The sequence below is a fragment of the Xylona heveae genome, assembly GCF_001619985.1.
Source record: "Xylona heveae TC161 unplaced genomic scaffold L228scaffold_9, whole genome shotgun sequence".
NCBI classification, from domain to species: Eukaryota; Fungi; Ascomycota; class Xylonomycetes; order Xylonales; family Xylonaceae; genus Xylona; species Xylona heveae.
In genome coordinates, this window is record NW_017264201.1 from 456,150 (window position 1) to 468,333 (window position 12,184).

Genomic DNA, 12,184 nt, shown 5'->3' on the forward strand with positions numbered 1-12,184 from the left:
TATAGTACAAATTTACAACTGGAAAAATATCTATCACAGCCTGGTAGAGTTTAAATAATAACAGTATTACTACCAAGTATTGAATATGCCTACAGGTAAGATCAAAATATAGAAAGAATAAGAAGCTTGATTCTCTAAAAGCTATAAAGCTTTAAGCTATATACTATTTTGCTAATACATACTAACTATGCTACTGGAGAAGAAATACATTAGTAACTTTAATACTTATATCTTGTAGCAGAGCTATAGAACTCTTGTATAGAAGTAGTAATGCCTTATAGAAAGGTATATATTATTAATTAATTAAGCAATGTCTACTTCTAGTATAGTTCAAAGTATTTTTTATTATTGTTAATATATTAAAATTATTTTTTTAACAAGCTTTATTTAGATTTATAACTTTGATTACTAGTTTATAATAATTTATTTAAAAATTTTATAAATCTTAGTACAAGAATCCAGGCTCTCTAGTAGCTATATATAGAGCACTGTATTTTATTTAATCAAGGCAGTACATAGTCAAGCTGATGTAGTACTAGATTGATTTCCATAGAGTAGTTTTACAATGACATGATTCTAATGCTATCCATATAGTGCATCAAGAGCTTTATTACCCAGTTGAAGTACAGCTTTCCTGCTTGGTTGATCCTTAAAAACTACTTGTTATACATAGAAATTAACCACGTTATTAACAGTCTCCATACATTCACTCAGTGCAAGGTTTGGAGAATGTTTAGACCATACCTATGCGATCGAGAATGATTGTCACTGAGAAGGGTGCAATTGTCAGAATAGGGTGCGTGCAGCAGCCGGATAGGCCCACCAGCCCGTGGCTCGATCCTACTATTGCATAGTAGGTATATACCTTATAGATCTAGTAGAATGCACCTCAGGGCATTGTACTCTCATTCATAGGACCCAGTGGCACCGCTTAGGGTTATGTATAGATGGCGGCAGAAGCAAGCTTTGCAATTGATAGATTGCCGACTCTGAAAAACTTCGTTCAAATTCTACCTGAGAGACGTGCCAAAGGCTGTCATTGAAACCGATCTGTAACGGCCCAAACTTGAATTTCTATCTAGTAGTAACAAGTCTAGCACTATCGCTCAGCGCAATGGATGCTGCAGCCTTTATTGATTATTTGTAGTCGTGTATGTTTGCGGGTCATAAGTAAAGCCGCCGCCCCGAAAACTGGCCATCCCTCCCATGGACCCCACGCCATTGACCGAGGGATGCAACTCCATTCCACCGGAATACCCTAGAGCCCCCCTTGAGGTGACCTCGAACGCACTTTGAGATGCTGCAGTCACCGGTGTCATAGATACCGGGGTAGGAGGAATGCTTCCACCAACTAAGATCGTACTTGAAATAGAAGGGGTGACTAATCCAGCTGGAGTCAACGAAGGACAATTAGCTGGAGCAACAAGCGACGTCCTTCTTGACTCAGGCGGAGAGTGTAGGACATGGGCGGGTGGCGATAATTGATGCGCATGATAGCCTATCGGCGACGTGGCGGTAGAGCCCGGGGGAGTAGCCTGAGCAGCACTACTTAAGGATTTAGGCATCGACTGCGATATCAGGTCGTACCCGACAGGATTGCGTCTCATTGAACAGGTCGGACAACTTCGCACAAATCTTGCAATGAGTTCCTTTGGAACCCTGCACAGGTGTATGTTAGGTCAGCCACACCAACAAACGAGCGAAGATCTGAATGTTGAAAATGAAGCAGCAGCACGTCAAACGAAAGAGGTGAAACGAGATTCGTACTTGAGTGAGCAACGCTTACCAGGAATAATATCTGCGCACTTGTCCCGACGTTTTGTCGCGGCCGCCGTGTTGGCAATCCGCATGAGCTTTGGTTAGTATTTGGAAGAGTCGTTCCCGAACTGCGACAGGCTTCCCTTCATGGCATACAAGGACTGCCTTCTATATATTCAACACAGATAAGCGTCAGAGGAACCACATCGTGATATAGGTCGAACGCCGCTAATGACCATGATGGGAGTGATCTAACAAACCTGAGGATCGTACACAGTCCTTAATGAGAACATCTTCTTTGCCCAAAACCTAAGCAAGTAAGGAAAGTCATCAGCTTTAAAACACCCCAAGACATACACCTCCGCTCTTTAGGCCCCCCCCCCCTCCCCAGCCCCAAAGCGAGGGAGGAAAAGAACCCAACCCCACCAATGCGGAATAGAACGGGATAATTAATTGAATCCAATCGACATGAGCTTACCTGAACTGTGCGGACTCAATCGTGGTGCACTTTGGGTCGGAAAGAACAGCTTCAATGTTGTCACACCGTTTCTTGGGTATCAAAGCTTTGTCACGTTTCTTGGGAGACAGCGAGAGTATATAGCTAGCAGACATATGTCAGCTGCAGCCCTACAAAGTAACATACGCATGATGCAAAGTTGAGGCACGAGAAGAGGGTAACGTACTCGTTCATCACCATTTCGAAGGACTCAAGACTTGGAAATCCCTCAGGTTGAGGAATAACTGGTAGGGATTTTCCGTGCGGAAATGTGAGGGCACTGGCATCGCCAGTGCGATCACGAGAGAATGATGAAGGGCCAGGGATCTCTGATAAGATTTGAGAACCAGAAGAGAGCGGTTGCGAAGGTGGTGAAATTAATGACGCCGATAGTGAAGGTGCCGGATATGCAGATTGCATATAGTGCTGTTGCCCGAGAATAGGGTAAACTTCGTCTGAAGCTGTGTATTGGCCTTGTCCATAGAGGTGCGTCGTCGCAGAAGCAGGGTTGGAGATAAATTGTGAATGATGAAAGTCCCTTTGCTGATGATGCCTCAGATCGACTGAAGGAAACTCCACGGCTGACAACCGGGCATTTTTCACCTGGCCAAGGACATTCGAAGCTTCATCATTGCGAATTCTCTCCCTCAGCAAATTCATCGATAAAATATTACCCCAGCAATGTCCACCCTCGAGATGGATAATTCACAAGCAGGGAAAACAAACGTAGAAGAAGATTAGGATTGGATGTGAACTCGACCCCAACAGTACTATCTCGACCGATAGCGGGTCTGGAGTTGAGGAGGACGATTGTTTGGAATGAATATGCGCTTGGGATGACAAGCCAAATAAGCAGCAATTGACACCCACGACCAGTCAAGGTGAATACAATATCGGTCCAGGACGAGATTGATCAATCGGCAAAAGACAACATTCCCGGGCCGTCAAAGCCAATAAAGTGGAATTTTTCTTTGAATTTCCCGTGGAAACGAGAGAGGAGAGTCGAAGAGTAATTGATAGCAATCCTGTAGAGACCTGGGAACAACGCCGAGATGCAAGCACAGAGAAATCCAGTTTTTTGAGACCTCGTCGATTAAAGGGAAAAATACGGACCGTATATAGAGGAGAGAAAGGGAAAAAGAAAGTGGTCAAACGTAGAAGAGAAGTTAAAAAGGGTAATAGGAAAAGAAAAGGAAATGGTAACGAACGAGCAAAGAGCATGAAGGATTGGGATGGAAAAACAGCTTTGAGGCAAAGAGAACTGGTGCTCGGGAACGGCTAAGGTGAACGCGGCCTACCCAACGCAAAGGAAAGGGAAATATAATGGGACAGAGGTTCTGGAGTAGGTAGAGTCCCCAGAAAAGGTCTGGGGCGGGGGAACCAGAGAGGGTGGGGACTAAAGGTAGTGCTAGGATCCGGGCAGCGACCTGGAGAGCTGCTAAACATGATACTAACTAGGAGCTAGAAAGGCATAGCGATTGCACGGTGCAACGCCTGCCTTCACCAAAATGTGCTCACTTATTCATTTGCGACCCCTACTTGGAGGTCTGCCTGACTAGGGGACGTCGAGAAGCCTTGCTGTCTCCAAGTGCTGGGCCCCACCCCTGCTAGTTTCACCCGTTACCCCCAGTGCCCCTCTGCATTAGCTGGTTTAGCCGCAACCGGACGTGCCCTGTGCGTCCGATGATTCGCGTCCACCCGTCTGGCTGGCCGCGTACCCAAGGCAAGATCAACGCCCACCCGGTCAGGGCTTCGTAGCCATTCGTCACACGCAAATCCTTTCCGCCATCATCCCATTTCGTTCAATCTTTCCTTCTTTCCGTCTCGGCCTTTGTCCGTGACCGGCCGCAAATGAAAAGAGGGTATCCAAGAACTTCAGCAGAGAAGGTTCGAGGCATAAGGGACTCTCAAGATATTCATGACAGCAGTGCTGATATGCCCCTCTATTCGAAATTGCGGCCTTTGTCTCAATTAAACCCACCCGTGACACGCATTACTCGTACAAGCCTGGATGGATCAACGTTTGAAGCTCATGAGATCTGCGGCCCAGTACCAAGAACTTCCAGAGGTGGTAACATCCCGTTTTGTCTTAGACTTAACGATTCCTGGCGTGCGTGTCCTTGTCGCCGGTTGCGCTTTCTCGCGAAAATCACATGAATACTAGCAGAGGAAGCAATTACTTCAATTGCAAAGTACAATACAATCCGCCAGCGATGCACTGCCAAAATGAAAACCCCATTCTTCCCTATGTTTCTTTTACCTTACGGAGTAGGTAGCACCGCATGACAGGAACCGAAGTGCTTTCGGCTTCGAAGGCTCCAATCCACCAATGTTTCATATGGGCCAAGAACGCTTCAACCGGTGCGAGTCAGAGGACTAATGTAAATTCATAATCAGTGAAAAAGACCCTCGGCTCATTGTCTTTGAATATTGTTTTTGCGTACACGATACTCTAGAGCTATTTATTCTTAAATGAGATGATTATAGCCTGTATCGCTAACTTTGTTGCATTTCCCCTGATACTCAATTTTTCATTCCCATATACATACTTGAAGATCTGCATCCATCAAATAGCTCCTTTGCACCGAAGCATGAATGAACTTCTAGCCCAGCAGCCTCGACAATTGTCCGCAAGATTCGACAATAACTGGTCGATTATCCTCAACAATTGGTATTTTGCTAGTTTTAAGTGCGATTCCGCGAACATTTTGAATGTAGAGCTTTTATTTGAACGTTATTACAGTGTCCAATGCTGTTGAAAATGCTCCAATTGTTCCGGGTACATTTCCACAACCGACCGATACTGGTGTTTCAAAATGGGTTGCTAGGAGATGCAACACCTTGGATATCTGGGTCTAGCGGTATGTGCGCATTTTTATAGAACGAAAAGATACTTCGCCTGACCCGCGCCACTTCTTCCTCACAGCGATCGAATCCAACTACACGGGAAGACTGAATTTTTTGCCTTGGAGCACCCTTAAAAAAGTTAGTAAGGCGGTCCAGGGGTTCCTTCTACACCATCAATCAAGCAATCAAATAAATTTGAAACTCACTTTGTGTAATAGATCCAGAAAAAGTCTGAATAGAGGATCGTTTGGCAAATTCCAGCGAGAAGGGCAATTGGATCCCAGAAACCCTGGGCAAAATAGCGCCAAATCCAATTGGGAATGTACATAGCCCGGTAGAAACCCAACGCAAACAGATAATGCGTGGTAATGGTTTCTGCCTCCCCGGTTCGCTGGAGCATAAATAATTGAGGGAGGATAGCCACAGCTTCTAGCCAAATTGAGAAGGCCCAGAGAATCTTGGAAGCTCGTTAGCGTTATTCCCGAGGCAAGGCAAAAGCTGAATCTCACCTCAGACATATTGTATTTATAGGGGAAGCATATAGCAAGTAATGCGCTTCCGCCAAAAAGGTAGCGCACGTTGAACGTATCAACATTGGGGTCATGGGTTGGTTTATAATCATTCAGCATAAGGAAAATAACATATCCGGAGGAGCCGATGAAAAGTAATTTGAATACGGTGTTGTAGAGCGAATCCGTGAAGGTCCAGAACAAATCTAATCAGAGTCGAATTAGTATTCAGAATTGAAATATCTTTGTTGGATGAATTTACTAGGGAATCGAAGACTGACCAAGGTATCGCGTGATATAGACTATGAGGTAAAGAGCTTGAGACTTGAAGGATATTCCTGCGCAACTCTTTTAAGGCTTTAGATAACTGCGACGAGGAAGAAAGCCAATTCTGGCAACGTACACTTGTCGATTTCATCTTCTGCAGCAAGATGAACACCGAAAGGAGATGAGAAAGATCACCTTTACCGACGCGTTAGATTTTACTGACAGATTGCTCGGCCAAAATCAATATCATGCCCATGAATTTGATATACTTACCGAGCAGTCTGAAGATATTCATGTTTGCAACTTCTGTTATTGCCTCGAATTTCCTACTATCCTTCCAATGGCTCGAACGGAGCGCACCAGTGTCTTTGTCACCTCTTCGAAGGCTCAGATATGCTCATTCGACGCGCGAATCTTTCCTATTCGTGACGGATTCAATTTGTGTACCGAATTCGTGACACGCAACGGAAATCCGTGGAGCTTGGATCGGTCTGAAGTTGCGGCTAATTCCGAGTGATAATAGCTCTATCCGTTGCCTCGCTCCAAAGGGGCCAGTGGAGCGGGTACTTGCAGGCTTGTAGGCCGATCGCTTGGCTTCGCCATCCACCTGGACGAGGAATAAGCGCTCTTCTTACTGGATAATCTGAGCTCCTATACCTACATCACTCAACAGGAACAGCGTCCCATGTAATCAGACATTTCTTGATTACTCAAATTTTTTTTTTTTTGCAAGTCTTCCTCTGACTATCCCAAGTACAATATCTGGAGGAGTTGCCAGTCATGCCGGCGACGGTATCGAAGTCTTCTAAAAATCAATTCAGGAGGGCCAAAAAGAAGGCAAAGAAGGCAGAGGTGAGTTTCCGTCCCTCTTTCCAAATTGTTGCTAACTCGTCAAGGCGACGCCAACTCCTGATACCATTAAGGATGCAGTGACGCCTGTGGAAGAGACGGAGACTGAGCGATCAAAAGAAGGACCAACCGTTGAATCTGTGCAGATTTCCGAAATCGACGCCGAAGATCCGCTTTTTGCCCAGTTCAAGGATATCATTAGCAGGTTTGGACGAGAGGACAAGGATGATACCACCGAAAATGAGCCCGAAAAACCCGAAGTGTATTTTGACGATGATGACGATATTCCGGATGAAGAGGATAGTACCCCGAAAATATCCAAGAAAGCGAAGAAGCGGGCTACTCAATTATCTGTAGCGGAACTTAAGGCACTCGTTCGAAACCCCGATAAAGTGGAATGGACAGACACATCTGCCTCTGATCCTCGACTATTGGTTCATTTGAAGTCCTACCGGAATGTCGTACCTGTTCCGGGACACTGGAGTCTCAAAAGGGAGTACCTTTCCTCAAAACGGGGCATAGAGAAGCCTCCATTCACGCTCCCCAAATTCATTCAAGAGACGGGTATTGCGGAGATGAGAGACGCTGTTCTCGAAAAGCAAGACCAGGCGAGCCTGAAACAAAAGCAAAGAGAGAGGGTGCAACCAAAAATGGGACGATTGGACGTGGATTACCAGAAACTCTATGAGGCATTCTTCAGATTTCAGACCAAGCCGGAGTTGACTCGATATGGAGAAGTCTATTATGAGGGGAAAGAGTATGAAACAAACTTACGACATCTACGACCCGGAGAATTGAGCGACGAGTTGAAAGAGGCGCTCAATATACCACCGGGAGCACCACCACCTTGGCTCATAAATCAACAAAGATTTGGTCCTCCCCCGTCCTACCCAGCGTTGAAGATACCAGGGCTTAATGCCCCTCCACCTCCTGGGGGCCAATGGGGGTTTCATCCGGGGGGTTACGGAAAGCCGCCTGTAGATGAATACAATAGACCTTTATACGGGGGAGATATCTTTGGTGTCTTACAACCTCAGCAAAATACGCAGCTTGGCGAGCCTGTGGAGAAAACGCTTTGGGGAGAGCTTCAAGAGCCCGAGGAAGAATCAGAGGAAGAAGAGGAGGAAAGCGAGGAGGAAGAGGAAGAGGAGGAAGGTCACGAGGAAGATATTGGAGCTGGTTTGCAGACACCAAGCGGGCTTGAGACTCCAGGAGGTTTGGCATCGGCCGTTCCTTCTGAATACGGCGTCGCTGAGAGTGTAGGCGGGGACTTCGATCTGCGTAAACAACGTAGAGGAACGGAGACAGAAGAATCAACGGGTCCTCGCACCGCTTACCAAATACTCCCGGAGCATTCAATTCGAAGTCAAGGGTTCTTTGGTGGGGAGCGCGCCTACGATCTTCGCGGTGCACAGCAAGATCATGATCAGAACCAGAATCTGCCTGTACTTGGCCAGGACGATCAAACTCGGAAGCGTAAAAAGCCGGGAGATATTGATGTCTCAATCGATGTGGACTCATTACAAGCACAAGATGGATTGAGCAAGGAAGAGATCAGAAGACAATTCGAGGAGTCGAAGCAAGAGGAGCAGAACCGATGGGGCTTTCAGGAAGACTTGAGCGATATGATTGCAAATGAAAGCCGGAAAAGATTACGCAGGGACGAGGAACGGAGGACAAATCGCTAATTAATTCGTCTCTCTGCGCATTTTTGCCGGTTCGAGGAGCTATTTGAAGGATAGTCTGCTCATGAGCCTGGTCTGTCGACTCGGGTTATATAGCGAGGCCTCAGACAGGTGCAGGGTTTATCGCCAGCAACGTACAGTCTGTCATAGACTCCATTATCGCAAACCGAAAATCCATACGACTTCTTTCTGCCTTATCTGGATCTACCAACCTGTTTTATGGACCATGGTATATCTTAAACGCCCACCGTTCGTGTTTCTTCGCCAGTCACTCATGTACTGTTTATCAATTCTCTACAATTTTTCAAAATTGATCTTTATATGTATACAGAGGTACCTAAGGTAGGTACCTGACCTTGAAGCAAGCCAGAAAGCTAGTTGTGTCACGTGAGTCGTACGAAAATGTCAAAGCGCGTCGCGTACAGAACCCTCGGAAGTAAAAGTCTCGATTAGCTAAATTGGTCGGAGCGCCATCTCGACTAAACACTATCAAGGAGATATTGCATAGACACTCCACGAAGCCATTCGTCCCAGTATCATAGCCGGCATTGAAAAGCCTTTTCCCTGGGCGATTGGAACAGCCTATTTCCGGCTGAGTATGGAAAGAGATTGGGACAGAAGGTTTGTTTACAGAATCTTACAACCCCTTCATCCTTTGTATCGGATATGATTGACTTATATCCGATGATCGTCGGCCGTCATCCATGTTCAATCCGTTAATTACGATGCAACTGACTCTCTAGGTTTGATAGTCGAGACCGGGCCATGAGTGGTGAGACGTATCGTCCGTCTCAGCGTATTGGACGGCCTTTTCCTCCTCGCGACCACTTTCGTTCAAATCGTCCATCGTCGGTGAGAAATTGGTCTCCGCCAGCCGGCGATAGTTATGTCCCAGCAGGGAGTATGAGGGATAGTATCCGTTCCCGTGGTCGATCACCAGGCCCTTTTCGTCGAGAATCACGCAGTCCCCATTTTCGAAATAAAGAGGTCGGAACTACTTGGAGAGAGCGACCTAGATCGCCTTTACCACGAAGATGGTCTCCACGGCGGGAGTCGAACAGATGGAACGATCGACAGCGTTCCCCTTCAAGAAGTGGTATTATGCGCACGAGGTCTCCATACAGTGGCTCGGGAGGACGATCACCCAGAACTGCTCCTTTGAAACGCGAAAGGTCTCTTGTAGAAGATCGGCCCATCCGCTCCCCTCCTTCCAAAAGAGAAAGATTCGCTTCACCTCCGAGAGGACGTTCCGACAGACCTCTTTCTCCGGTGAGGCGTCAATACTCCCCTGCTCGGAAGGGAAGGTATTCGCCATATCTTGACACTCGCCCAAATAGGCGCTCTCCATCCCGATCCCCCGTCTCCCGCGAGGACCGTCTCGAAACACAAGCCGGCGGGTTTCGGAGGCGCCGCTCACCATCACCTCTCAGCCGAAACATGCGTTCCGACTACCGATCAGAGCACTCCTCTGGCAGAGATTCTACAAGCTCATCCCGACGCTCGCCGCCTATCCATCCCAGCAGACGTGCCCTGCAACAACCCACAACATCGGATGTTCGATCTTCAGCTTGGTCAGCTACTCATCGCCCTGCCCATTCATCTAAATTCCCGCCACGTTCGCCTCATACTCAATCCCCCCGTGTATCGCGGTCTCCCGTACGCGAAAGGTCATTACCGCCACGGCGGCGCCGGTCGCGGCCGCGCTCCCCTCCCCGAGGTCCCACTGGCTATCGATCTCCGCTGAGAGGGGATGACTCACCTTCAGGATATGCTGTTGACGCGTCTGCTGGTGGCATGGTGGGGGATAGACAGGTTTCTCCTGGCATGGCAGGCGCTCCGTTTCGAAGTGGGGATCTTTCCAGGGCCCAATCTCCGACGGATGCTTCAGTTGGTGGCCCCAGAGATGCTGTCTTAACCGGGACGCGCTCGCCGCCATCCGGTCCGTCAGTACCATTTTCTATGCCAGCTCACAGTCGTTTGAATACCGTTTCTGTGCTATCGGCCCCTTCTCAGCCCCGCGCCGGTCCAAATTCTCGTTTTCCAAGAGATAGCTCAAGAGAATCTTTCTTGCCCCCCACCTATCCAACATCGCGTCGGCCTCCGTCATCTCATCGGCCGGGATTCTCCCGAGGGGGTCATCGAATCACATCTGGTCCTTACGAGCCACATTCAAGATCCCCAGGCCAGGCACCTCCAAGCGCTGTTCCCACTGGACCGCGTTCATCCCGCGGTCCAACCGTGCCATCCTTTTCTCAACCTCAACCCTACCGTCCTTCCCATAGTACTACAGCAACCACCTACCCTCGCACTCAGCATTTCACTCATCATCTCTCAACTATCCCTGCTCTTGTTCCGGGAGGAAAAATTCTCCCGTCGATCTTGAAGCCCGAGGTAGTCGAAAAGTTGACGAGGTTAGAGGAGGAAAAGAGAAAACTCATGGATCTAATCGACGATAAAATGATTAAGAAGAGACTTCTTTTGAGGGATTGGGAGCGTCTCGAGCGAGAAAGTGCACGAGAAGGACTCAAAAGTGACCTTGCTGAGCAGCAACTGAGTATTATGACTGATGAAGGTGGCCTTGGGGGCTCGGCTTTCTGAGAGCCAGCGATCAATAGTGCACAGGTGGGGAACAATCAAGACCTTCAACTTCGAGTCGAGAGAGTGTGGGATGAGAATACTACCTTCAAAAAAATTTGTCTTATTTCGACGGCGTTAAGAAAGGATATCCGTGAGGTTTGAAAGGATCCTGTTTTTGGTGGCATTTAATTGCGTCGCGACATTTTCCCTTCGGCGAGCCTTGGCGTTTTCTTGATGCTTCTACTCTGCATTTCATCAACTCTGTGGACGCCTCGAGCTAATTTGGCCGCATTTGCTGATCATCCAGCCTTGATTGGCGATGATTTTAATCCTGTATTTTAAATCTCTCTCTAAAGCGTTTGCCATTCCCTCTTCCCCCCCCCAAAGCTCGTGGTCCTGCCCTCTTCCCGTTAAATAGGTTCCATCCACACAGAATGGATATACATCGCTTTTATGCCAGATTTGAAGATCCAACGATGGTTTTTTTTCTATCCCCAAATATACGGAAAAGGCAATTGCAGTGCGCAAGAACCGGCGTATAAATGACGAGAAAGTCGGTTTGAAAAACCTTCGCAGTCCGCGCAGGAATGACTATGAAATAATCAAGTAGTATAGCAGCTCTCTCCACTTATGAGGCTATTTTCGAAGACTTGAACAGTGTTGTAGCTACGACTACAACAAATTCAACTCGTATGGTATGTCCCTTTGCGCTTGATCCGATTACCTTAACCGCCGTTTTCAAAGAAGCATACTGTTTATCAGCCGTTGGACAAGATGAATCGGGTAAAAATATTAGCTTCGAAGTCAACCGCCATTTCCGTTGGAGGTCTGAGTCTGCAGCGAACAAATTCTGCAAAAGGTACAACATGAAATGAATCAATTCTGAAGCCTTTACTCTTCTTCGACGTCGCGGCAACACGTGGCAATTTATAAATTACGAAATCCAGTTTCAAAAGACTAGCCTGGCGTGAAGGAAGTCCTCGCATTCGAAGGCGCTTACACAGGTTGCTTGATTTGGCGTAATACCAATTGGCACCTGCCAAGTTTGATTTGAAATCAGTCATGAAAACAATACGAACGAGGTGCGAAGGAGATGCAGTCGGGATGGCAGCATTAGGCTGCATGTTCTCTGACCAAGACGAGTCATATTATGAGCTGAAGAACTGGACACCCAAGCAGAGATAATTCGCTATTTC

The 12,184-nt window shown here is 47.3% G+C and overlaps 4 protein-coding genes across 4 annotated transcripts; 2 read left to right on the top strand and 2 right to left on the bottom strand.

Annotated features, from left to right (window-relative positions):
- Positions 1 to 503: 503 nt before the first annotated feature.
- Positions 504 to 2,914, bottom strand: L228DRAFT_240435 (hypothetical protein; the record flags this gene model as incomplete). Its single annotated transcript, XM_018331242.1, has 7 exons — positions 504 to 535; positions 745 to 843; positions 1,292 to 1,659; positions 1,787 to 1,926; positions 2,019 to 2,067; positions 2,237 to 2,359; positions 2,442 to 2,914. The coding sequence occupies 7 exons, from the start codon at positions 2,912 to 2,914 to the stop codon at positions 504 to 506; spliced, it is 1,284 nt and encodes a 427-aa protein (XP_018186219.1).
- Positions 2,915 to 5,103: 2,189 nt separating this feature from the next.
- L228DRAFT_176750 (ER lumen protein retaining receptor) lies at positions 5,104 to 6,332 on the bottom strand. Its single transcript, XM_018329519.1, has 6 exons — positions 6,151 to 6,332; positions 6,014 to 6,072; positions 5,892 to 5,958; positions 5,611 to 5,816; positions 5,308 to 5,558; positions 5,104 to 5,230 (listed from the first exon to the last, which is right to left on the bottom strand). The coding sequence occupies exons 1-6, from the start codon at positions 6,170 to 6,172 to the stop codon at positions 5,194 to 5,196; spliced, it is 642 nt and encodes a 213-aa protein (XP_018186220.1). The 5' UTR covers positions 6,173 to 6,332; the 3' UTR covers positions 5,104 to 5,193.
- Positions 6,333 to 6,657: 325 nt separating this feature from the next.
- On the top strand, positions 6,658 to 8,414 carry L228DRAFT_253829 (splicing factor 3B subunit 2; the record flags this gene model as incomplete). Its single annotated transcript, XM_018333782.1, has 2 exons — positions 6,658 to 6,729; positions 6,774 to 8,414. 2 exons carry the CDS (start codon positions 6,658 to 6,660, stop codon positions 8,412 to 8,414), a joined length of 1,713 nt encoding a protein of 570 aa, XP_018186221.1.
- A 385-nt stretch (positions 8,415 to 8,799) lies between these two features.
- On the top strand, positions 8,800 to 11,485 carry L228DRAFT_249448 (hypothetical protein). The gene is made up of 2 exons (XM_018333094.1): positions 8,800 to 9,032; positions 9,164 to 11,485. Exons 1-2 carry the CDS (start codon positions 9,010 to 9,012, stop codon positions 11,007 to 11,009), a joined length of 1,869 nt encoding a protein of 622 aa, XP_018186222.1. The 5' UTR covers positions 8,800 to 9,009; the 3' UTR covers positions 11,010 to 11,485.
- The last annotated feature ends 699 nt before the right edge of the window (positions 11,486 to 12,184 follow it).

What these genes read in the sequence shown, in the direction of transcription:
- L228DRAFT_249448 (XM_018333094.1), top strand. Translation starts at nt 9,010, where the DNA reads ATGGAAAGAGATTGGGACAGAAG. An exon ending in GAAAGAGATTGGGACAGAAG is followed by an intron (nt 9,033 to 9,163) that starts GTTTGTTTACAG and finishes TAGGTTTGATAG; the next exon opens with TCGAGACCGGGCCATGAGTG.
- L228DRAFT_176750 (XM_018329519.1), bottom strand. Translation starts at nt 6,172, where the DNA reads ATGAATATCTTCAGACTGCTCG. An exon ending in GAATATCTTCAGACTGCTCG is followed by an intron (nt 6,073 to 6,150) that starts GTAAGTATATCA and finishes GCGTCGGTAAAG; the next exon opens with GTGATCTTTCTCATCTCCTT. An exon ending in ATAAATACAATATGTCTGAG is followed by an intron (nt 5,559 to 5,610) that starts GTGAGATTCAGC and finishes CGAGCTTCCAAG; the next exon opens with ATTCTCTGGGCCTTCTCAAT.